General features: G+C 45.7%; 1 protein-coding gene across 1 annotated transcript in view; it reads right to left on the bottom strand.

The window, feature by feature from the left end:
- Positions 1 to 1085: 1085 nt before the first annotated feature.
- DOP1B (DOP1 leucine zipper like protein B) overlaps positions 1086 to 24837 on the bottom strand; it is a 41467-nt gene continuing 17715 nt past the window's right edge. The window contains exons 7-34 of the mRNA XM_042021296.1: positions 23773 to 23893; positions 23207 to 23326; positions 22526 to 22631; positions 22252 to 22443; positions 20471 to 21155; positions 18984 to 19252; positions 18650 to 18802; positions 17927 to 18027; positions 17148 to 17338; positions 13552 to 15148; positions 13015 to 13126; positions 12480 to 12668; positions 12181 to 12306; positions 11515 to 11649; positions 11055 to 11110; positions 10625 to 10729; positions 10477 to 10543; positions 9272 to 9413; positions 8979 to 9061; positions 8676 to 8785; positions 7847 to 7993; positions 7479 to 7540; positions 6724 to 6852; positions 5641 to 5777; positions 5158 to 5213; positions 4610 to 4759; positions 4056 to 4185; positions 1086 to 3763 (exon numbers count right to left, since the gene is read on the bottom strand). Of these exons, the coding sequence (XP_041877230.1) occupies positions 3506 to 3763; positions 4056 to 4185; positions 4610 to 4759; positions 5158 to 5213; positions 5641 to 5777; positions 6724 to 6852; positions 7479 to 7540; positions 7847 to 7993; positions 8676 to 8785; positions 8979 to 9061; positions 9272 to 9413; positions 10477 to 10543; positions 10625 to 10729; positions 11055 to 11110; positions 11515 to 11649; positions 12181 to 12306; positions 12480 to 12668; positions 13015 to 13126; positions 13552 to 15148; positions 17148 to 17338; positions 17927 to 18027; positions 18650 to 18802; positions 18984 to 19252; positions 20471 to 21155; positions 22252 to 22443; positions 22526 to 22631; positions 23207 to 23326; positions 23773 to 23893 (5729 nt within the window). The 3' untranslated portion in view covers positions 1086 to 3505. The remainder of the gene's footprint in view (positions 3764 to 4055; positions 4186 to 4609; positions 4760 to 5157; positions 5214 to 5640; positions 5778 to 6723; positions 6853 to 7478; positions 7541 to 7846; positions 7994 to 8675; positions 8786 to 8978; positions 9062 to 9271; positions 9414 to 10476; positions 10544 to 10624; positions 10730 to 11054; positions 11111 to 11514; positions 11650 to 12180; positions 12307 to 12479; positions 12669 to 13014; positions 13127 to 13551; positions 15149 to 17147; positions 17339 to 17926; positions 18028 to 18649; positions 18803 to 18983; positions 19253 to 20470; positions 21156 to 22251; positions 22444 to 22525; positions 22632 to 23206; positions 23327 to 23772; positions 23894 to 24837) is intronic.

Genomic DNA, 24837 nt, shown 5'->3' with positions numbered 1-24837 from the left:
TCTTCTTTGACCCCAGCAGCCAAGGTTGTCTCCTGGAGCAGAGCAGGGTGACCCTGGAGGAGCATCTGGGAATTTTGTCTGACAGTCCTTACCCACTCCCTGACCTCATCCCTGTGCCTGTGCTGATCTCCAGGAGCCAGAACAATGCCGTTTGTCCCAGAAATTGCTGCTCCACCTCCTCATGGCCCCTTCCCCGGCCACATCCTGTTCTTTCTCATAATGTGTCCTTACCAACAATCCTTGGATGGCTCCACAGCTCTCAGTGTTTGGCACATCCACATCAATCCCTCACACCATATTCCAGGGGAGGCCCTGGATACAGGGGAAGGGTGAAATCTGAAAAGCAGCTTTCCCAGAGTCATTTAAACCACGCTGCTCCAGCCTGAGGTGTTAAAGCTCACGGTACAGAAGAGTTTTCTTCCCTCTGGAGGAAAGGCAGCACTTCCAGGGCATTTCCCTTGGATATGTGAAAATGTTCAGGCTGGAGTTGTGCAGCAGCAGCCCCCGATTCCCTGGGAAGTCTCTCCCTCCATACAGGATCCACGATCCCTGCAGCAGCAGCTGCCTCCACGTGCTCCATGTTCCAGTCACAACAGAAAGCTTGTCCCAGGCAGGGACAGGGATCTCAGTGTGGGAATTCCAGGGATGTAAAAGCAGGGATACAGGAGGTGGAGCAGCAGGGCCGTGTGATGATGAGAAGGGAAGGGAGGCAGCAGCACAGCCTCCCCCAAGGCAGGGGCCAGCAGTGAGCTCTGCTGCTGGGATACAGAGCCCTCATCCCCTAAAATGGGATTTTCAGGAGGAATTAACTCCTGGAAAGGGTGGTCAGGCCTTGGCAGGGGCTGCCCAGGGAGGTTTGGAGTGCCCATCCCTGGAGGTGTCCCAGGAAGGGCTGGATGTGGCGCTCAGTGCTCTGGGCTGGGGACAAGGTGGGCATGGGGCACGGCTGGGCTGATGGTCTTGGAGATCATTTCCAATGATTCTGGAATTGAATTTGGGAGCTTTTCCAGAGTCAGATAAAAATTAAAAAGTTGGTGAATGAGCAGTGAAGGAAGGTTGAAAAATAAGAACTGCATTTGAAAAGGTATTGCAAAATAACATTTAATATTATTAGAAGAATTACATTCATATATGGTATGGGATACACAACCATCACTTAATGCTCTACACTTCAAGTCCTGCTGCTCTTCAGCAGTTTACCTTGCTTGCACCTCCTAATTTTTTCTTTCAGGGAAATGAAATCCTTTGGAATATTTCAAAGTCTCCCTCTGTGCACTGTGGCTCTGCTGTATCGGAGCTGGAGCATCCGAAAGATAAAGCTGAGCTTGGTTAGACCAAAAAGCAAAAGCACAGCAAAGCAAAAGCATTTCCTCTCCTGGGCTGGAGCTCCAGGCAAAACTGTTCCAGATTCATGGACAGTGAAGTTGTTCTGCTTTGGTAGGACCAGCTTAGAGCAGGACAGCCCTTCCTCAGTGGATTTATCAGCAGGAGCATAAGGGGAAAACAGCTACTGTTAGTCCCACATGGAAAAGCAATAAAGTTATGGAATGAAGGAGTAAAATATTCCCCTTTGGGCCTGTGGAACTGTGCCCCTCCAGCACTCAAGCAGGGCTTTTTTTAGTTGAGACCTATCCTCCTTATCCCCAGGCTGTTGATAATTACACAAGATCTGTTTCGATACTAAATTTTACAGAACTTTTAATGACAAAAAGTTGTCTTAGATTTTAATAGCCATTCGATAAAATCATGGAATAATAGAATCATGGAATCCTGGAATGGTTTGGGTTGGAAAGGCCCTTAAAGCCCATCCAGTGCCAGCCCTGCCATGGCAGGGACACCTCCCACTGTCCCAGGCTGCTCCAAGCCCCAATGTCCAGCCTGGCCTTGGGCACTGCCAGGGATCCAGGGGCAGCCCCAGCTGCTCTGGGAATTCCATCCCAGCCCCTCCCCACCCTCCCAGGGAACGATTCCTGGCCAATCTCCCATCTAGCCCTGCTCTCCTTTATCAGCATTTTAAGGGAAATATCCAAGTATAGAATGCAACCAGCAGGAAACTGAAAGTAAAACTACCAAATCCTCCTGAGTATTCATATTATCCATAAAAATTATTGAAGATAGGTTGGAAATAAACACCAACATTTTAAAAAAAGTGGCCTGCTCCAATACTCAAGTAATGCTTTCAAAGGGTAACTTTTCACTTGTGCTCATTCCAACAGCATTATAGACCATTAATAAATTATATTAATACAAATAATTCACATTCTTCATGACCACACCTCAGTCCACCACTTTCCTTCACTGTAAAAGTGTAAAGAATTTAAATAAGTTTAGCATAAGCCTATTGTGGCTTTATATTTGTGCAGCATTCCAGTATTAGCAGAGTAAAGGATGTTTTATTATTTTAGTTTATAATCCCAAGATGAGAACCTCATCCATCTGTACCTAAAAGCCACTGCAGAGAAGCCTCCCATGTTTGTTCTGGGAGTTTGGGAAAAATAAATCCCTGGCTCCCAACCTACTGACACTAAACCATGTATTTCCCTTTTCATTAATGCTTTTTAATTAAGCAGAAGCACTGGGGTGATCCCCCTACCTCTCTCACCATCCAGGAACAGCCAAATACATTCTTCTGTACCAAAAGTGTTTTTACAAAGAAAAAAAAAATATTATTTTCATTTTAGTTAAGCTGATGGAATACAGCAATTTCTGGTTTTACAGCATTATCTTCACTGAGTTGCATTTCAGAAGCTGCAGTGACCTGAGTCACTGAAAGAACCAAAGTTTTTAATTAAAAAAAAAAAAAAAAGAATTTTAATATTTCGATCCATTAATTAAAATCTAAAGCCCCTCAAGCAATGCTGATTACAAAGTGTCCCTGCATAGGTTCGTGATTTATGCACATTTCTGTTTCATTAGGAATTGCTAAGCCTGAAGATGCTGTTCTAGCACAGAGCTGGAATTACAGACATGGCAAAGCTGCAGTTCTCTGCACAATGCTGAGACTTAGAAAATCCACCTGTGAGGAATTTGGGGGACTTGTTTAGGATTTGCTCAATTTAGGCCGAATTAAGGGGCTTTCACTCAGCAAATGACTCACCTTCAAACTGATTGTACACTGACATGCAACATTGGATTTTCCTTCAATTTTCCTTCAGAACACAGTTCCAAAAGCACTTCACAGTCCTGGAGAAGTCACAGGGCAGCTGCTACTTCCACCAAGTCAAAAATATTCTTCCCTTATTTACAAAATGTCTTTAATCCTTCCCATGGAAAACAAGGAAAATACAGTAACTCTGAGAAATTCCCACCAAACTGCCCTTTTTTCCCCACCACAGGAACTAGAGATTCCTGCTTTTTACCACCAGCTCCTGGATAATTGAAGAGCACTCTGCAACAGCAGGGAGAAATCCCAAAATGTAGCTGGAAATCTGGGGGAAAAACAGGAATTTCAGCCAAGCTTTCCTTGTATTTGCTGTTGATCCACCACGAGGGTCCCACATGAGGCTCAACTTTCCATGTTTTCCAGGAAGTCACATTCCACACTGTCTTCCAGCTGCTGCAGGATCCTGATGCCATTGCTGCCACCAGAATCCATGGAGACAGCTGCGCAGGGCTGGGAATTTTGGGAGTCACTGCCACGTGCTGTGAATGCCCAGCACAGAGTCTGGAAGAAAGGCAGCAGCTGGGTGATGCTGGATACGGAGCGCAGGGTCAGCAGGGGGAATCTGGGATTCCTGGGAATTCCCTCTGGGTGGTTTGGGTCCTGCAAGGAAAAAAAGATCTGGGATTTACTAAAGGTAAATGAAAAAGAATGGTTTGGGTTGGAAGGGACCTTAAAGCTCATCCATGAGCTCTTCCACTGTCCCAGGTTGCTCCAAGCCCCATCCAACCTGGCCTTGGACATTCCAGGGATCCAGGGGCAGCCACAGCTGCTCTGGGCAGCCTTTTCCCCTTCCTCACAGGGAATATCTAAAAATCCCTTGAATGACTTTAAATCTTGTGTTTGGAAAAGTAAGTTAATGGATTAAAGAAAAAGAAAGGAGAAGTTTCTTTACCCCATATTTCATCTTGAGCAGATCCATGATCCTCACGATGTGGGGTCTGCATTCCTGGTGGTTTTCCACCAGGTGAGAAGTGACAGGAGATGATTCCGTGTCCACCTCTGGCACGAAGGCCCATTTGTACCTGGAACAAATGGATTGATTCCTTGAGAAGATGAAAACCCTTGTTTGCATCATGCCTGGTTTAGTGCAGCACTGGTTGTTTCTAGAAAGATCTGTCATAAATGTTCTCTTTTGCTATTAATGAACTATCACATTACTAATTTGTCAATATTTAAATACAGCCAGCTCCAAAACATTCCCAGGTGTGTGGCAGATGTGAAACAATCTCCACCTTTCTCTTCTCCCAATTTTCCAAGTTAAGGAATGCCCTAAAAACGATGGTGAAATCCTCCTATACCAAGACCAAATTATTCTCCCAAATCCCCTAAATTCCATTGATCTCAATATCGCCACTTGTAGGAGGAACTGATGAAAGGCAAAATGCAGTCTTGAGGAAAACAGGATTCCTTTAAGGGATAAGGGAACAGAGGAGAAGAGGGACTTACATTTGGAAGAGCTGCATCCTGTCAGAGGGGAAGGAAAGTGCTGTGTCCAGGAATTTGCAGGCTGCCAGGTACAGGCACAGCTCGTTGGGCTGGATCTCAGCCCCACTGCCATCTCCAGAGCCTTTAGCTTTGCTCATTTTGCTGTTGCTCCTGTGTTTAAATTAAGAAATGTCCCCTTAAAACACAAATCCACTCAAGGTTTTTCAGTCAGCACAAGAGAAATGCCCACACTTACACAAAGGAGCTTTTGTGCAATTATTTTTATTCTGTGGGAGCAAAATAATCTAAAATATACCAAAAAAGGGCACCATTTTAAAATAGCCAACTGCTGACTTAGCATTTAACTTTATTTTTGTGCACAACCAATAATTACTACCTGTATTTTTAAGCATATCACTAATTTAACTGCTAAAAATATCCCTAAATTATGATTTATCAGTACCAGAATATAAAAGTGCAATAGCAAAATATCCTGTTGACTCCTCCCTATCCCAGCGCATTAATTAAATTAATTATTTTAAAGAAATCTCTCAAATGGCAATTCTTACTTTGATGGTTCCTCTTCCTCAGTCAAATCTTCTTCCAGCTGTAGAAATGTCTGGATCTTTAAAGAAGCAATTTTGGAGATGCTGAAATATTCATACAACTCAATCCCAACTAAAAGTGATGCTTTACATTGAAAAGGAACCTTTATGACTTGTAACAAACTCATGAATCAGGCAAGAGATTCCATTAACAGCAACAAATTTGATCCAAAAGGAATTTCCTAATGACAATTTCACTTCATCCCCCAAATTATCAGACTAATGTAAAACTGTGAAAGCATTTCCAAACAGGGAAGAGGAAAAAGGTAAACTGGGAAAACCCACAGGCTGATTTTTTCAAATAGATTTTTATATTTAATATAAATATTAAATATATTAAATTTTTTTCTATAGAAAATTAAAAGGTAATAATTTTAATGTATTTAAAATATTTTTATATTTATATTTAAAAATATTTTCTATATTTTTTCAAAACTTCTTCCTTACCAATTCTGTTACCATGATTGGCCACAACGAGGTGAGATGCTGAGGGGAAATCCTCAACAAAAGAACTCTGAAGAACAGAAACATCTGGGCAGCCACCAGAGAAGTCTGGCCCACACGGAGGTTCTCAGTCAGGCGCTCTGGAGGAAGCATAAAAAAAGGGAAAAAATGAAATAAAAGTAGCATTTTCCTGAATTTGTGGTGTTTTGGGAATTGAAATGTAGAACCATGGAATGGTTTGGGTTGGAAAGGCCCTTTAAAGCCCACCCAGTGCCACCCCTGCCATGGCAGGGACACCTCCCACTGTCCCAGGCTGCTCCAAGCCCCAATGTCCAGCCTGGCCTTGGGCACTGCCAGGGATCCAGGGGCAGCCCCAGCTGCTCTGGGAATTCCATCCCAGCCCCTCCCCACCCTCCCAGGGAACAATTCCTTCCCAATATTCCATCTATCCCAGTTTCTTCAGCTTAAGGCCATTCCCCTTGTCCTGTCACTCCATCCCTTGTGAAAGGTCCCTCTCCACCTTACAGAAGGTGGCAAAACAGAATTCTTTACTTTACCATCAGTTTTGGGCTGAGTTCCTTGCATTGGATAACTAAATTGAAATTCAGACACAGCCTGAAAGGGTTTATAGTGCACAAAACTTGGTCAAAGTGACATTTAAGGAGAACAACAGCTCAAGAGTGGCTGGAACATTGCCATGAAATAATCACGTTCCCAGTTGTATTTCCAAACATTTCAAAGGCCTTGAAACCAAGATTGCTGTCTCTCCTTGCTGAGAACATTTATCTGTTGGAATTCAGAGATTCATAAATTTTGTTCAAAATTTAAAAAACCAGAAGCCTGTGCTGGCAAAGAGGTGACTTTGCTTTCTTGCAGAATCTGTATCATGGAGTGGTTTGGGTTGGGAGGGACATTAAAGATCAGCCAGTTCCATGGGCAGGGACACCTCCCACTGTCCCAGGCTGCTCCAAGCCCCAATGTCCAGCCTGGCCTTGGGCACTGCCAGGGATCCAGGGGCAGCCCCAGCTGCTCTGGACCAAGGGATCTGTGTTGCAGCTGAAGGGAAAGGCAGGGATGAAGCCTCACCTTGGATTAGGGGCAGGTACAGGTGGTACTGGTCGATCTCCCCGCTGAAGACAGCGAACGCCTGTCTCTTCAGCAGCATTGCCTTCTGCTCAAAGCTGGGGTACAGCTTCAGGGCACTGCTCTGCATGTCTGCAACACAGAGCAGAGTTAGCTACCCCAGAAAAACTGCTCGGGTTTGGGGCTGAAAGTAATCCCTGTGTTCTGAAATCTTCTACAGAGGAAAACTCTCTCGGTCACTGACCATGAATTTGTGTTGTAACCTCTCCATTATTCTTTTAGAAAGGCTTAAAAAGAGACTGAAGCTGCTTGAGGCCAATTTAAGGGGTCCTATCACATCCTTTCCCTCAGGATTTGTTCTTCCACACTCTCCTCAAGCCTGAATTAGAGGTCAAAGCACATTCATCCAGGGTTTGCTGCACTGCTGCTCCACCTTCCCGCAGCTCACGGCAGACACCTGCAGAGTTTGGGCAGCGTTTGCCAAAGTCTCCTCCTGGAAAAGGTCACACTCAGACAACTCAAAATTAGGGCAAAATGTGAATGTGGGAGCACAGCAAAGCCTCCTTTGGTGTGTTTTAGACATGACCAAAATCTGGACTGAACTCAGCTTTAGCTGGGAATGAAGTTAACAAAAAGGTCAATTATGCACAGTCAGCACTTTATGGATACAGCAGGGTATTAAAAATGCACCCAAGTGGCTCAAATGCAAAAAGGTTACAAATCGAGGTAGAAATAAATCATCAGCAGCTGATACTTACTCATCAAATCCTTGAACATCGTTTTCTCATGTGTGAGGAGATGATCAATGATGGATCTCCAGCTGCAGGAGAGAAAGAAGGAATTAGATATCCAGGGAAAGCTGTGGTGTGGGTTCACCTCAGAAATGATTTGGGTCAAACTTTTTATACAAGGAAACAGTTTCCCAACAGGATTCATGTGCAGACTCTTATCTGGGTTAACAAAGAATGAATGGAGCAGAATTAGTGGCAAGACCCATTTTTAACATTATCCCATTCCATAAGAAAGCACTAAATGGAATTTTCTTCCCAATTTTAGTCTTCTCCTTTAAATCCTTTCCTTGCAAATTCAGAATCCAAGCTTGGAGTGGTACAACCCCACGTCTTACTGAGTGCAGGAAGTATCCATCTGGAAAAAAGATGGATCCATGTACAATTCCAGCACTTCTTTTTTCCAGGCTCTCTTGGTGTAGGCGTATCCACTCAGGGAGCTGAGCAGCTGAGCACCAGCACGGAAACTGGGAATGTTGTAGGCACTGGGGAAGAGAACAAAAATGATCAATATAGGCTTTTCAAAAGTTCAGGAATAGATTCCAACTGACAGAAGGGTTGGTTTGAATGAGATTTTTAGGAAGGAATCCTTCCCTGTGAGGGTGGGGAGGGGCTGGGATGGAATTCCCAGAGCAGCTGTGGCTGCCCCTGGATCCCTGGCAGTGCCCAAGGCCAGGCTGGACATTGGGGCTTGGAGCAGCCTGGGACAGTGGGAGGTGTCCCTGCCATGGCAGGGGTGGGGCTGGATGGGATTTAAGGTCCTTTCCAACCCAAACCAGTCTGGATTCCATGCCCTGTGTCTCCACTGGATATCATCCATCTCTCCAACACCTGTGCTTTTGGTGAAAAACCAGGAAGGGGATAGGGAGAGATGATTCTCTCCCTGCTTCCTGGTGGATCCTGGGATCTGCCCATGCTCTGTTGCCTCATCCCCATTCCCTGACAGGCACAGAAAGGGAGCTTTGAGGGAAGCCCAGAATCCCAGGTGGGGAACCCCCATAGCTGAGCAGAAACTGCTGGCACAGAGCTCCAACAACAACAGGTTCAGCTCCTGGGGAAACACAGCTCAAACCTTGTTAGAATGGAAACAGGGAATGGAGAAACAAGGGAAAAACAAGTGTCAAAAAGATCAGACAGGGAAAACCCCAGGAGCAGAGAGAGGCTCACCTGTGGTTGCGCAGATACGGGAACACGTAATAGAGCAAGCGGGAGATGAGGGGCACGGCCTTCTCCTTCTCATCGCTGCGGTAAACCATGTCCAGCAGAGAGGCCAGGACCTGCAAAAGGCAAAGGAAAACTCTTCAAACCCACAGCTGGCACTTCTGGCCAAAGGGGAAAGCCTGCCATGTTTCAGGCTGGAAGTTTGGGCAATGGAATGGTCCCCAAAAGATTTACACTCCCATTTTATCTACCGGGAAAATCTTCCTCACCTTAATAACCCCAAAAACCCCCCAGATGAGAGGGTCTCACCTCTGCAAGGAGAGAAAGGGCTTGGACACTGTAGATTGAAGGAGCAGAGGCAGAAACCATGGAAGATGGTGCCACTGTTGTATCTAAAAGAGGCAAAATAATAGAGTTTTCTCCTCAGACAGGTCTAAATGTGGCTGTTTCCTAATTTGCTGTCCAAACAGAACATTTATTTGCACATTGGTGTTACACTGAAATGTAAACTCATGCAAACCCCACATCATCAAACCCCTCGTGCTCTTCAGTGCCTCCAGCAGAGGAGAGGGAGCAGCAGGATTCAGGGAAAGCCACGTTACCATTCACATCCTCCACGTTGAATTCATCTGGTAAAATCTGAGGCTGAGCTTTCACTTCCAAGTTCCTGCTCAGCCAGCTGGTCTGTTCCAGGGAAGAACCAGCAATGGTCCCCACAGCCTCCAGGATCTTTTGGGTCACCTCCTGTAACATAACCAAAGTGGCATCAGATGAACACTTGGTGTGTTTAATTCCCAGGGAAGTGAGGAGCTGCAATGAAACCAAATCCCATCCTATCACGGCATCCCGCAGTGGTAGGGAGGAGAAGAGAGATCCAACAGGCAGAATTGTGCAGCAAGATTCATTTATTTAATTATTTTACAACTCTTTTATAGACTTTTTTTCTTCATAGTCAAATTGATCAAAGGATCAGCCACTCCTTGGGGTGATTGGCTAAAATCCTAAAATATCCATTGTCAAAATATTTTTCTACTGTACCATAAACAAAGCTCTGCAAGGTCGCAGGTGTTCATAGCTTATGGAACTCTGCTAATATCTTCAGTGAGAGAGAAAAGTATCCCACGGGACTGGAAAGAAGCAAGAGAAGTTCTTGCCAGCTGCATATTTGTATCCACACCATCCAGCCAAAGCAAAGCAGAGGCTGTAAAATGACACCATTTTCTGTCATTGCTGCCATTTTGCTGGCAGGACTCTGAAGCAGAAGGGGAGATCGAATTTCTCTGTTGGCACATGAAAGTCCTGTAACCACAACAGCTCCTCACAGCCAAAACCAGCCAGGTAAGCAGTGTTCAAACTGTCCTGGTGAAATCAGGCAGTACAGGAGGAGAACCCTGCTCTGCTCCACCCTTTCTTTACACAACAGCTGAGGTCAGTCATTCCCATTGCTCCAAGGGTAATTAGGCCACTGATTTTCCTAGACAGCTTGGAGATTTCAATATTCACACACAGGACATGAACTCATGACATCCCACTTGTGTTATGAGCTCAGTTCTGAGAAAGATCATAATATTGCACAGTGAAAACAGCTTGGAAAAGATTTCAGGTATTTGGGGCAAAATTCTGTTTGTCTCTTGTGTTGGAGTCTCCCCTGTTCACCAGGCCTCAGCCAGAATGTGTGGATGCACGTTCAGGCATTCCCAAGAGCACAGGAATGCAGGTACAAAGGACAGATCAGGTCATCTCCACTTTTCCTCACCTGAACAGTGCCAGGTTTAGGAACTCAAAGGTAAACATGAACCCACTGTACCTGCAAATCTTTCTGGTCCTTTTTGTTTTCCAGGGTGGGTGTCCTTGTCACAAAGTCATTCAGGGTGCTGTGGGGAGAGCAGAGCACTCTGAGTTAGGAATTGCACAGTGTAAAACCTCTGTAAGACTTCTCCTCTCTCATGCAGTACCTGAGGAGAAGGAAGTGTCCAGGAGGAGCCAAGTTCAACTGCACAGACTCTCTGAGGAGCCCTAATAAGGGCTGGAAGTTCTCCTGCAGGGCTGGGACAGGGAGTCTGCAAAAAAAATAAAACCAAACCACACCTGAGTGAAGGTGGAGTTAGGGAAAGAACAAAAAACAACACACAGGGGTAACTTGGCGGCCTAAAAGCTTCAGGATCAGTCCTTGGGATCCTGTCCTTGCTGACTGCCAGTGTCACTTCCCCTTCCAGTGTCACAGCCCTGGCACTCTGTGTCTGTGTGTCACCAACCAAGTGACAGCACATTTCCTGCAGAGAAGTGTTCTGGGACATGAAGATCAAAGGAAAGCAGAAATGACAATATTGGCTGTTCTCTCACTGGAGTCAAACAGAAAATTCTCTTTTAGCAGGACTGAATTACCTCTGAATGAAAGCATAACTGAACTGCAGCACTGGGATATCCACGAGAGAAGATTTCTGGAAAAGAAAAGCAAACCCACATTTATTTGCCATCAGAAGGAAAAAGAAGATCCACCCTGACCTTGGACACTTCCAGGGATCCAGGGGCAGCCCCAGCTGCTCTGGGCACCCTGTGCCAGGGCCTGCCCACCCTCCCAGGGAAGGATTTATCCCCAATATCCCATCTAACCCTGCTCTCTGATCATTTAAAACCATTCCCCCTGTCCAATCACCATCTCCTGATATATTCCAAAGAACCTACTCATTGTAGATCAAACCACATTGTGGATAACAAAACGTATTCAGGAGCAAAAGAGAATCCCCACATTGAAAAGAAAACCTTTCTAACAATGCTTTAAAGACCCATTGGAACAGATCCAGGGTGGAATACATTAAGAAAATGGAATTATCTTCCTGGTTACCTCTTCCCCCTTGATTTGTGCTGGTTTCTTGACCACCTCTTTGACCAGATATAATATGGTGTCAGTTTTCAGTGTATTCAGGGCACAAATTAAATCCACAAGGATAAGCTGAGATGCACTGGCCACTGGGAGAATCTGACAAAAGAGAACAAAACAAAAGACACATCCCTCAGACCAAACCAGCTTTTTGTGTGATTACCCAAATATCAAAATCAAATGTAAATTACAGAGGTTAAATCAAACACACAGCCCTTGCCATATAAAGATCTTCTCCCAACACCTTATGGAAACATCTGGATTCTGCTCCAGTAAAAGCAGGAAAGAAAAAGGTTCTGCCCAGAATAAATAATGAGTTCCAGAGAAGACAGCTCTCACTTTCTCTGCAAATTGATTCATGGTCTTTAAAATATAATTGTCCAATTGCAGTCCAGTATTGAAGAAAAAAAAGGCTTTTGCTCTCAGATTTAGAGTGCCACGGTGTGGGTTTTATTTGACTGGTTATTGAGGTTTAATTGTAGTCCTGATGCTTTTTCTAAATAAGAGCATCTCAGATTTTTCAGTCATATATGAAAACCCCCAAAGAATCTACAGAGCTGAGAACTGACCCTATAAATGTAACATTTGCCTTTATCTAGGAAATGGAAGGGTGCCTTTCTTTAGTTTCACCTTGGTTTTACTGTGACTCCTGTGAGGTTTCTTGCTGTTCCACACTGCTGCAATTGCTGCCATCAGCTGGATTCCAAGTTGTGCTGTCAAGGGATTCAGGAAAGCCAATATTTTTGTTCTTAGTGTCTTTAAAGGGGAGAAAAATAACTATCAATGTAAGGCAAAGGCCACCTCCTATCTTATAAAACATCATTTCTTTTCCCAGGATATACAGAAAATAACAACTAAAGAACTCTGGGTAAAATGCACTGGGGAGGATGCAGAGATAAAAAAAATCGGCATTTTAAAAGAGCTCCTACTTTGGTTGCTTTAAAGTAGACTGAAGAGGAGCCTTTAGTTGTCCCAAAGAAGTCAGTTGGTCTTTTTTGGGAGTCTTCTCTCTTTATGACACTCCAGAGGAGGGCCATGGTGTTCATAATGCGAGGCAGCTCTTCCAGGATGGCATTCCTGGCATTCCTCAGGTTGGCAGGTTCAGCTGAACAGGATGACTGGGAAAAAAACCCCAAAAATATCAATATGAAAATAATTTATTATGCACAAGAGCCTAAAAATTGTAGGGAACACATCAAAACATCAACTCAAGAGAAAAGAAAAGGTTGTTGATGACAGAGGACTGATATTTGCATCACCATGATCATCATGAATAATGATTTAAAATTCACTTTGCAGGCTTCAAATGCAGAAAATGAAGCTCAGTCCTTCCACTTGGACTCAGTTCAGTTCTTTGGGTGTGCTATGAGGCCTCTCTGAGGTTATTTTCTTGTACAATTCACTGCTTCTATTCACCTGGAAGGAAAAGGGAAGTGCCTCTGTTGTCAGGGGATTCCCACGTACCTTTTTTGTTGGATTGGGATGATCCAGAAGACAGAAGTGCCCAATGGTTGTCAGCCCTTCCAGAAGGGTGAGGGGATAATCAGGAGTCACGTTTTCTCTTTTAGAAGTTAAGCTTTGGAGGGGGGGAAAAAAAAACCAAACAGGTTAATAAGTCGAGAGGTATTTCCTTGATTAAAAATTCCATTCCTGCTTCTATTCCCTAGCTAAAACTGGAATGAATATCAGGAATATCAGGTCAGGAATGTCAGGTCAGGAATATCAGGTCAGGAATGTCAAAACAAAAGGATCCATAAAACTGGGAACTTTTATACTTGGATGGAAGGCAGAGGGGGACAGAAGTACCACAGCTGCTGCTCCTCTTTCCTCTCCTCCTCCAGCTGCTGCAACAATCCTGCTTCCAGCTCACTCTAGGGACAGGTGCAGCAGGAATTAAGGATCAAACCCTGGGAGCCATGGAGCTGACCCAGGGAGTTCCTACACACTGCTCTGTGGTGAGGGGAATTCTCAGGATAACAAATCCCCCCCGGTGGCTCTTACCTGGCAGATGTTTTGGCAGAAGTCTTCACAGCTTCATTTTCATACTGCTTGACAAGCTCGTCCAGGTTCTTACAGATCTGCACCACAAACGGGGCCACGGTCCAGCCTAAGGACTTCCCAAAATAGGGCAGGGAACTGGTGACCAATCCTACCCACGTGGGATGCATCCCATGGCCATACTCTGGTTGGAGCCCCCTAACCACAGCAGAGACAAACAACCCCTGGGAAGTGATGGGATGGGGATACACGTATTGCATGGCCCCAATGGCCTGCTGGAAGTTCACAGCCTGCCGCCACTCCTTGGAGAGGTCAGACTGGTTCTCCTGCTCCTCAGGGCTCTGTCCCAGGTGGTGCTCCAAGACAATCAACACCTGCAGGAGCTTCAGCAGCTCAATCTGCAGCGGGTGCTCACTCCAGATCTGATCATGGCCAAAATTGATTAGGCTCTCCTCAAAGAGCTCCTCCTGGGCCCCGTGGTGGGCGCCATCAGCCACGAGCAGCTCGTAGCGTTTGTGGCTGACGTACATGGACGCCGACAGCGAGAGCAGAACAAACTCCTGCACTTTGCACCTTCCCAGCAAATTGTGGATGAACTCCACGTTCTTGGTCTCGGCCGCCTTGGCCGCGGTGGCCAGCTGGGCCATCATCCTGATGAGCACCTCCACGCTTTTCACCTGCACATCCCTGTTGCCCAGGACGTCCCTGTGGGTGACCTTCAGGCAGCAGGGGTAGTAGGAGCGCAGGAAGCTCAGGCACAGGTAGGTGAGCAGCTCGATCAGCAGGGAATGGGGACACATGGTGGGCGACTGAGGCTGCAGCTTCCCATAAAAGCTCTGCCCTACGAGAGCTTCCTGGTGGCGAGCCAAGAGGTTGTAGATGAGGTTCAGGTGTGCTGTGGAGCTGGTGTCCATGCTGGTGGTGGCCACGGCCTCGATGAATTCCTTGGGGTTGGTTTTGAGCACCGCCTCCAGCACGGAGAAGGCGTAGAGCACCCGCCGGGAGTCGTAGGGCTGCAAATACAGCAGCATGTGCTTGAACAGGGCCTCTGCCATCTCCTGCTTCTCCTTCTGCTGCTTCAGCAGCCTGCACTGGGTGATTTCCTGCAGCTCCAAGTCCACCTCTTCATCACTGGACAGAGACTCCGAGGCCTGAGTCCTCTCGGAGTCGGCCCTCACGAGGTTGGGCCCCGTGCTGGATTTGGAGCTCTCGGACAGGGAGGCATTGAGGGAATTCCCGTGGGTTGGGGCCTCTCTGCCATCAGCAGTGACCTCATTGTCCTCGTTGCTCAGCTCCTGCAGCTCCAGGGAAGGGGAGAAGGAGGAGGTGTTGTCACTGTCATGGCCTGTGCTGGTGTCTGCAGATTCCGTGTGCTCGCTGGTGTCTGGATCAGCCTCTGCGTCCTGATAAGATCCATCGTTTTCAGGCTGCTCAGCTTTCAGCTCTGCCTTCTCTGGATCATTTTCCACTTCAGCCCAAATTGCTTCTCTATCCACAGCAGTGAAGTGGCTCAAGGGAAGGTTTTCCTCGGAATTGCTCTCAGAGATGCCAGACTCTTTCAAAGGAGCCTTTTTCTTGCAAAGCCAATCACGAACACAGTCTGAAAAAAATAATTTTTTTCACTTAATTTTCTATTTCACACATAAAATCATATCATAGTCTGGCTTGGAAGGGACCTTTAAGGGTCATTTAGTCAACACAACGTGCTTTATATTCAATAAATCATTTTAAAAAAGGTTTGTAAAGCTACTCTGCTCCAGTCCCATATTAATTGTAATGAGTGGGGCTAAAAAAATGGGCAAGAATTATTCTTAAGGCAAGAATTGTTTCTCTTTTAAAGTGGTTAGAGAGCAGTTCTAACCTACTGCAAAGAGAGCAGGATCAAAACATGAAACACTTTTAGACTGAGACTCCCTAGGAGAGACAATTGTTTCTATGCTTCCTGAATATTCAGTGTTTGTGGAGATCAGGAGGGAAATGAGAAGGATGGCAACAGAGGGATTGCTTAATTAATTAATTAAAGAGCTAATGTTTTCCTTGATTAAATGCTGTGGGACAAGGAAGGAGTAGATCAGCTCTGTGTTTCTATAGCATCCCTGTGGATGCTGTAATTGCGTGACATTTATTTGCCAATTGACACCAAAAAATCACGCTGAGAGCACAGCCTGGGAACAGGCACAGTGCAGGTGACAGCAGCTTTCTGTACATAAAACTCCCAGAAACTTCTCTGCTGTTTCCTGCTCTGCTCCAGGAAAAAAACTTGGATATTTGGGCTAAATCCCAGAATTGTTAAGGTTGGAAAAGATCTCCAAGAGCAGAGTCCAGCCATCACCCAGCACTGAGCCATGTCCCTAAGTGCCACCTTCACACATTTTTCAACACTTCCAGAGAAGGCGACTCCATCACTGCCCTGGGCAGCCCCTTCCAATGCTTTACAACCCTTTCCATGGAGAAATTTTTCCTAATCTCCAATCTAAACCTCCCCTGGTGCCATTTGAGGCCACTTCCTCTCCTCCTTTCCCTTGGCACACGGCAGCAGAGCCCGAGCCCCCCTCACTGCCCCTCCTGGCAGGGACTTGTGGGGAGCAGTGAGGTCCCCCCTGAGCCTCCTCTGCTCCAGCCTGAGCCCCTTTCCCAGCTCCCTCAGCCGCTCCTGGGGCTCCAGCCCCTTCCCAGCTCCCTTCCCTGCCCTGGACACGCTCCAGCCCCTCCAGGGCTCTCCTGCAGGAGCCACAACTGGGCACAGCCCTCGAGGGGCCTCTCAGTGCCCAGCACAGAGGGACAATCCCTGCCCTGCTCCTGCTGGACACACAATTCCTGACCCAGCCCAGGTGTCAGTGGCCTCTTGCCCACCTGGGCACCCCTGGGCTCGTGTCCAGCCGCTGGCACCAGCACCCCCAGGGCCTTTCCCAGCTTTCCAGCCCCTCTGCCCAGCCTGGAGCTCCACAGGGTTGCTGTGACCCAAGGGCAGGACCTGGCCCTTGGCCTGGTTGGCCCTCACTCACACTGTTGGCCCCAGCCTGTAAATGATGCAAGTGTCTCACATCCGTTCCACTTCCAGCAATCCCAAACCTTAAATCTGGGTAGCTGGACATCATCTTCAATTCCAAATATTTTGCTTCCACATCCTAGCTCTGGGATGCCTCTGCCACAAAGGCTCAGCTCTGCTCTTGAATGAAAACAGATCTTTGGACACATATTTCAATTTTCAGAAGTCAGCAGGATGAGGAAGGGGTTTGTTTTTGTGTGCCTAAAACAGCAAAATATTCCTCACACCATCACCCATCTGCTCCTGGACTCCTTTTGGCTGCAGACCTAGTTTTGCTCTGGAAGGGATCCTGAAAACAGTGAACAGTGTGGATCATCTAGGAAAAAAATGAGAAGTGTGGGACAAGATCCCAGAGCAAAGCAGGGAGCAATCCAAACCATCAGGGAGGTGCAGCCACCAGAACAGGAAAGATCCTTCAATTAGAATGATTTAGTCCTGAGCTCTGCCTTAGGCATCACTACAGGGACGGGATGAGCAGGAATCCATGGATCTGATGCAGGGGAACAACTGCTCCCTTCAGCAGGAGCTCTGTGAGCGGGGCCAGCTGTACCTGGGGAGTTCCTGTGCTTGATGTAGCTGATGGAGGTGCGCTGGGTCCGGGGGTGCAGCAGGAGCAGCAGGATGGGCTCCAGGATCCGCGCCACGTCGCTGAGGGACAGCGCCCGGATGAGCCAGCCCTGAGCCGCCGCCCCGATGGCCCCGTCCGAGCAGTTCAGGCTGTCCAGCACCACAAACAGGGACCTGAGGGAGAAACCAGCACCAAGGACAGCTGAAATCCCGAAAAAAAGTTAAATCGAGCAGCAAAATCCCGGCAGGGAACACCCAGAGTGTATTGAAGGAAGCGCCAGCCAATGGCTCAGGTCTGCTCCCAACAGCTTTGGTCAAGCACTTTTTCCTGCACTGAGGTCAGGAATTTGCCACACAAATCCTCCCACTCTGCAAAGCAGCAGATTTTAAAGTTCTTTCCCATGTTTATTTGCTTTTATCTCATTTTATCCCCTAGGAAGTAAAACTAAACTTTTTATTTTCACAAGGAGCTGGTGCTGTTTTCTTTGGAAGGCAAATTTAATTCACTCCAAAATAAAGAAGAGCTGCTCTCCAGAAAAGCTGCTCCTCATTTATGAAGCTCTCTCTATTTTTACAGCAACTTCCTTCACCCAAAAAACCACAGCATGCACAGAGTGACCTGCAAAGATAAACTCCAAGAAGTGGAAGATCTTCCTTTTGCTCACTTTTTACTCTCCCTACAGAGAGCTCCTCCCCCCCTTAGAAAAAGAGAATAAAGCCCAGTATAATTCAATATAAAAATGCAAATGGAAGTGGAAATACCTGTCAAAGGAGCGATTGTGGGAAGTCACTCTGCTGCCTTGGATCTCTCTGGTCAGGTGCCACATGACAGAGAATCTGAACAGAGCTTCCAGCCTTGTCCCCTTGGCAAGGAAACAAGGGAGATTTAGGGAGGTTTCCAAGTTGGATGAAAATGGGAACACATTGGTATCCAGGCTGTGGTTATTGGTGGAAAGCTTTAAAAAGGTTTCCAAACTTTTATGTTTCAAAATTGCAAGGGAAGGAAAACAATAGCAAAGATTGGAAGTGGCTGGTTGAAGTTTTATTGTGCAAAATGTACTGTTGGTTGTCAAAGAATTGCTCTGTCATTAAATTAGGGAAGGAAAAGGAAAGGAAATTACTTCATAACTGGCTCACTTAAAATACATCTCATTGTGAAACCAAATACTATAAAATCAAGTTAAAATAAAGTGATTTTACACATATTGGGGCAGTGGGAAATAAAGACAAAAGCTGCAAGTTTTCAGACACTACAGGATTTGGGCTTGAACTAAAAACTTCAGCTAATATGTACTGATAGATTTTATATCCAGGGATTAAATCCAGCACTAAAACAAATCCCAGGGAATTGTAAAAGCATGGACAGAGCCTGTCAGACACAGCAACCACGGGAGTCAAGACATGGAGAAGGGAACAGGAGGAAATCTGGGAAGCACTGGAACAATTCCACAGTGCTGGAGGGGCTTCAGTGCATCCAGGACTTACTTTATCCCGATCCAGAAGGGCCTGGCAGATGATGTCTTCACAGATATTTGCTGATGGAGCCAGGCAGTGCAGTCTGTAGAACAATTCCACACAGGCAATGTGGTGCTCCCGAGTCTCCTTGTTCAGCTGATTCCAGAGCACACAGGCAACTCTCTAGGGAAAAAGGATAATATTTATATCAATAATTAAGAATAATTATATTCATAATAAGAGCCATTTCTTTCCTGGCTTCCTGTTAGCAAAAGGCATTTCCAAATTGCCTCAGAATCCCAGGATTCTATGAATTAGAGGGTCAGTGTAGCTGGACAGTTAAAAAGGAGAACAAAATGGACACCTGGTAGAAATCTGTTTTCTCTGAGATCATCTTCAGAACTGCAGGAGCAATGGGAGGCAGGGTGACCATCTGCAGCTTCCCAAGGAAAGGGTTGTGGCCAGACACTTTGTACCTCTTCATCCTGTCCTCAATCACCAGTGCCAGGGACTGGGAATGGTTGATGACCTCCAGGAGGGTGAAGATGGACACGTTCTGCACGTAGCAGTCGTTGACACAGCAGCAGATGGTCATCAGGGACTTCAGCCACAGAGGGAAGCTGGGATCGCCTCCTGCTCAGAAGGGAAGGGACAGAAAGGGTTTGAAACAACCTCAGGGTTGGGGTCATACTCCCAAAAATCCTTTAATCAAGGTCACAGGACCAAAATGACTGCCCAGGTCCCACTGTCATGCTGACATCGTCAGTATCCCACAGAATCACAGAAGGTTTGTGTTGGAAAGGCCCTTAAAGATGGCAAGGACACCTTCCACTACCCCAGGCTGCTCCAAGCCCCCTCCAGCCTGGCCTGGAACACTTCCAGAGATGAGGCAGCCACAACCTCTCTGTATTTTCTCTGCTTCTCCCAGCAGAAAGCTCTTGCAGGACCCAAATAATTACAGGATTTCTGCTTTCCCATTTGTGTTTATTCCCAAGCATTATTTACAGCTGCTGTTTTCCAGCTGCCATCATCACAAACAACCCCAGAGGGCTCCTGATGCTCTTCCAGTAGCACTGAGGCCCCTCATTTCGGATGTATAAATTTCTAACTGAAGTGGCTGACATCAATCCAAGCCATCTTTGCCTCTCCTGAGGGAACAATGGAAGTATTCCATGTCCCTACCGTGCTCACCCACGGAGATGATGGGAATATCATCAGACAGCTGGAATATGGAGTGAGGTGAGGAACAGAACCCGATTTTCCAGTTTCCCACCTCTCCATTCCCTACAAACCTCTTTGTGAGTTAACCCTTCAGGCCAATCACAGCTCCTGCTAAAGCTAAGGAATGAACTGGAATTCCAACAGCAAACAGGCCCCCCAGTTATACAAAATTATTCTTATTTGTTACATTGAACTCCTTTGAATCCTGAGGGTTTGGGAAAATAGATGATTTTTGCCTCTGTTATGTTTTAGAGCTTCAGTTTTACACCTACACCCATCTTCATCTAAAACATCCTTTGTTTGGGGGGGACACAACCCATGGACAGTAGGGGATGGATATCCTGAAAATCCTGAACCATACAAGGCTGCACAGGCCAGGAGATCTTTTTATCCCTTCAGCTTCAAATTTTCTAGTGGAAGTTTTCCAAAAAAAAGTGAATTTAAAAAGCTTGACAAAATTCAGCTGCCAGACACACCCCAGATGCTGAGGTGGGTGAGTCTTTAATTCACAATTTGCCTTCAACCCTGTGAAAGTGCTTTTTTACTGGCTCTGGCCTTGAAAAGAGCCCAGCTCTCATTGTTTGTATCCTAAAAATGCTCAGGTTGTCTAGGAAAGGAAGCTTTTCTTACCAGGCCCCTGAAACAGAGAGAGGTACAACTGCTCCACCTCCTCCTCTGAGAGGTAAACTGGGAATGTGGTACAATCCAGCAGCAGGTGACAAGCTGCAGAGAATGCTTCCTTGCAGTCACCTCGGAGGGGTCCCAACACCAGTTCCAAGTCCCACTCTTCCTCCTCCTTTTCCTTTTTGTGACCAGAGCTGTGTTCAGAGAGCAGAGGACTGGAATTCTTGCTCCTGAAGGGTGAGCCCCGGGCTGAGAACAGCTCGGAGAGCATTTGTTTCACCTGAGGCACCGTGATTTGCTTGGCATCCCAAGGACTCTTTTTCTTGTTGCCACTCTCAGGTAACCTGTAGCCATTCTCCTTTTTCTCCTTCCCACTCAGATTTATTGCTGCAATCCCTTCGTTACTCATTTCTTGGAGCTGCACCCCAAAAATATATTTGCTGGAAAACTTGGCCACCAGCTCCTGGATGCAATAGAGAGTTTTCTGGATGCTCCCTCCTTTTTTCCAGACATCATCCCTCTCCAGGGTCACTGTGGGCACCCCCAGGTGCTGGGAGAGCTCTGGGGAGGAGGCACTCAGGCCAATGCCACTGTCCTCTGACTTGAGGGGAGGGAAGGGAGCCTCATCCTCCTCCTGCAGCACAGATTTGGTCTCCAGGGTTATATCCACATCTTCCTTTGGCACTGGGCTCTGGAACAGTGATACGGATGTGGTTAATGTGGCACTGCCAACAGAGATTTAAACTGGAGAACAGCAATGACAAAAAAACCTCCGGTTTGTGATTTCCAGGATCACAGTTGTTTGTAAGCAGCTCCATTCACTTCCCTTTAAAACCCAACAAATGTCTGTATAAACCTCACACACTGACTCATCAAACAGAGGGGTGTGTTCCCTTAAAAGCAATTTCCCCCCAGAGCAGTGTTCCATCTGTTGCATTATTCCTGCTCAAATGCAGGTACTTGTTCTTTGGCAGGCTGTGCTTGTGGGGTTGCTTTATCCCATTTATTCCTCATTCCTTAGCATGGTCCTTTGCACACCAACAATGCCCCATTGTGTTCCACTGAAATATTAATTGAAAGCCCTGCAGACCTAACCAGCTGTGAAGCTGGGCTGCATTTGGCAGCTCCAGGTTTTAGCTACTGCATTCTGTTTCCAAAACCATTTCGATCCTGTCCTTCTCAGGGGCAGAATTATAGCCCCAGTTTGAGACAGGACTGAACTCCTTCAGTGCCACAAATAACTCAAACAGGCCACAACTGAACACCCAGTGAGAGTAACAAGGCATCAAAGTGCTCTGGAAGGAGCCAAAGAAGGGGAGTTTCAAAAAATCTTTACTGTTGCAGTTACAAATTTCATAGAATTATAGGTTTGGGTTGGAAGGGATCTTAAAAATGATCCAGTTCTACTCCCTGCTAGGGGCAGGGACACCTTCCACTGTCCCAGGCTGCTCCAAACCCTGTCCAGGATGGCTTTGGACACTTCCAGGGATGAGGCAGCCACAGCTTCTCTGGGAATTTCATCCCAGCCACTCCCCACCCTCACAGGGAAGAATTCCTTCCCAATATCCCATCTATCCCTGCTCTCTTCAAGCTTCAAGCCCTTCCCCCTTGTCCTGTCCCTCCATCCCTTGGAAATTGTCTCTCTCCATCTTTCCTGTGGCTCCCTTCAGGTGCAGTTCTCATCTAGGCTGAAGGACAATTAGCATTTTAAATTATGTCCCAAAGTTATTTAAACCAACAGTTTTTAAGGGTTTTAACCATCTCTGAGGGGTTGAAAAATCACTTACCCCATTGCCACTCCCTGTCTCAACGTCCAGGTAGGAAGGGGGCATTTGCACCTTGCTGAGCACCTTAAAACAGGTCTTTAAGGCATGGGTGAGTTCTGGCAATCCCAACACTTCCATGTTTTCCAGGAGAGACTGCACCATGTAACTGAGCATCTGGGGGAGGTACTGGGTCTGCACTTCGGAGTAGAGCTCCTGAAATAAATCAGGAATGTTTAAAGGAGTTCTCACATCTCTTCCATCACTGAGCAGTGATTGATAAACCAGGCTGCCTTACCAAAGGAATCACATCCAGCAGGAACACCAGCAGGGTGCAGAGCTCTGAAATGGTGGGAGGAGTGCTCACGCTTTCCAGAGGATATCTCATCTCCGTGGATTTGTTTCTGGAGTGAAAGACACATTCTTATGTAAGGTTTGTTTGGTTTTTTTCATGGCAAAATTCTGGTTAAAAACAAAAAGCTTCATTAAAATCAGCACAAAATGAACAGCTTTGAGGCAAAGGGCTTCTAACACAGCAGGAGAAAATACTCTGTCAAAACAACCTAAACTCTGTGTGGGATGATGAAGAGCTGCTAATTTTCAGACTGAATCTCACTACTTGAAGCAGAATCTTCTTTCTTAGAGTTAGAAAATTATAAAAAGGGAGATATCATAAAATCAGAGTTGGAAGGGGCCTTAAAGACCATTTAGCATCTTTATTTTCCTTCTATAAAGGCCTCTCCACCTCCCCTCCCAACCCTTTTTCCTTTATCTGTTGATTTGAAAGGAATTTCTTCTGTTCCCAGGTTGAAATTTCCATCTAATTGTTTACCTGGTTGCATTCCTGAATTATTTGTGGACACAACTTACAGATCTGGCTGGTTCTACCATGTGGGATGTCCCTTAAAAGCTTCAGTAAATATTATTATCCTTAACAGACAGCTCTGAAGTGGCATTTTTGAGAGCACAACATAAACACCTGAAACAATCTTCAAAGCACTTGGTCAGGTAATCCCAGAGGAAATCAGTGCTTAAGGATGTGATCAACAAATTCACTGTTTTGACAATTTCTGAAGCATTTTTGTTTTCTTTGATTGCACTGGAAGGGAAAGAAAAGGAAAAGAAAACCAGATGTCAGTGAGGATCCACATCCCATGAGCTGATGCACTCTGAAATCTCTTTCCCCCTTTCTCTACAAGCTAAAAAAACATTGATTATTTTAAATCAAAGACTAAATCATTCTGGAATAGCTGGAGTTGGAGCATCTTTCAGATGATGGAAATCACAAGGCTGAGCTCTGTCAGCAGCCTGATGTCCCTGTGGTTACTCAACACTCATCACACGCAGGGAACTTAATTTTTTCTCTGCTAATCCAAGAGAAATCCATTGTGTGTGGGGAAAAGGGGAAGTCAGGGAAAAAAACTGATCCCCTCTCTAGAAAGTCATCCTGTTACAAACCAAACCTTCCTTAAATTGCTTGATTTTAACAATTTAGCTTCAAAAAAAAGGTCCAGTTTCAGCTCAGAGTTGAAAACTTGTCTCTACCTTGCCAGGATGTTGCCACTTTGATTGTAGCTGAGTTTGAGATCAGAACCCAGGGTGTCTTTGCAGTAGGAATAAAAAGCTCTAAGAACTTCCAGGAACAGATCCCCAACAACCTGTGGCCCTGCAAGGGAAGGGAAAAAAGAATCCAAGAGTTGTCTACAGAGGGGTTGAAGAAATAATAATTCCAATGGCCGTAACTTAAAATAATTAATTAAATAAGTAGTAATTAAAAATATGATAATTTAAAAATAATTCTAATTAAATAATTAAAATAATTAAATAGAATAATTAAAAATTTAAAATTTTTTTTTAAAAAGTAGTGTATAAAGCATTGCAATGAGTGCTTTCAAAAATGAAAAGAACAAGTTTAAGTGACTAAGAACAGCAGGAAAGTCAAAGATTCTTGTGATGTTTAATTTGATGCCTTTAAATAATAGTTGCATCGTTAAATCCATTTCCAAAGGGAGTGAAAGTCTTAATGGCTTAAGGCTGAAGGAGTTAAACTTTGTGTGCTGACTGGAACAGAAAGATTAAACTGGATAATGCAGTTTAGCTGAATATCCCTGATTTAAAAGGGATTTATTATCCCTTTATTTGTACTTTAGATCAATGTTGATTGTCAGGCAGCCAAGCAACACAGCCAGTAGGGCGATGTCTCTCATTTACTTTCTAAATTAGGTGAATCAATACATTTGTAATGGAAACAACCTCTTTGGCAACATCACTCCCCACCCCAAATATTTTTAAATCCTAATACATTTGTCCTGTCACTTTGGTTTAATTCTTTAGTGCAGAAAGGTGAGTTTGCCCTTGAAAATAAGGATGGGCAGAGCCTCATCCTTCTGGTGCTGCACGGACACAACGGGACAGACCCGGCACAGGGAAGAGCATTCCAGCAGAGAAACTCCATGGAACAAATGAGGCTGAATATGGAGATGAGGGTGGAAGTGCTTTTTTTAAAGGACCCTCTCAGTTCAGGGCACAGGATCACAGAATTATCAAGGCTGGAAGAGCCCTTAGGATCACCCAGTGCCACCCCAGCAGCACCAGCAGCACCCCAAAGCC

Source organism: Corvus kubaryi, unplaced genomic scaffold, assembly GCF_017639235.1.
Source record: "Corvus kubaryi isolate FWS band 111438036 unplaced genomic scaffold, C.kubaryi_AGA036_p1.0 37133, whole genome shotgun sequence".
Taxonomy (NCBI): domain Eukaryota; kingdom Metazoa; phylum Chordata; class Aves; order Passeriformes; family Corvidae; genus Corvus; species Corvus kubaryi.
The sequence above is the reverse complement of the archived record's forward strand: the minus strand, read 5'-3'. Positions and strand labels throughout refer to the sequence as shown.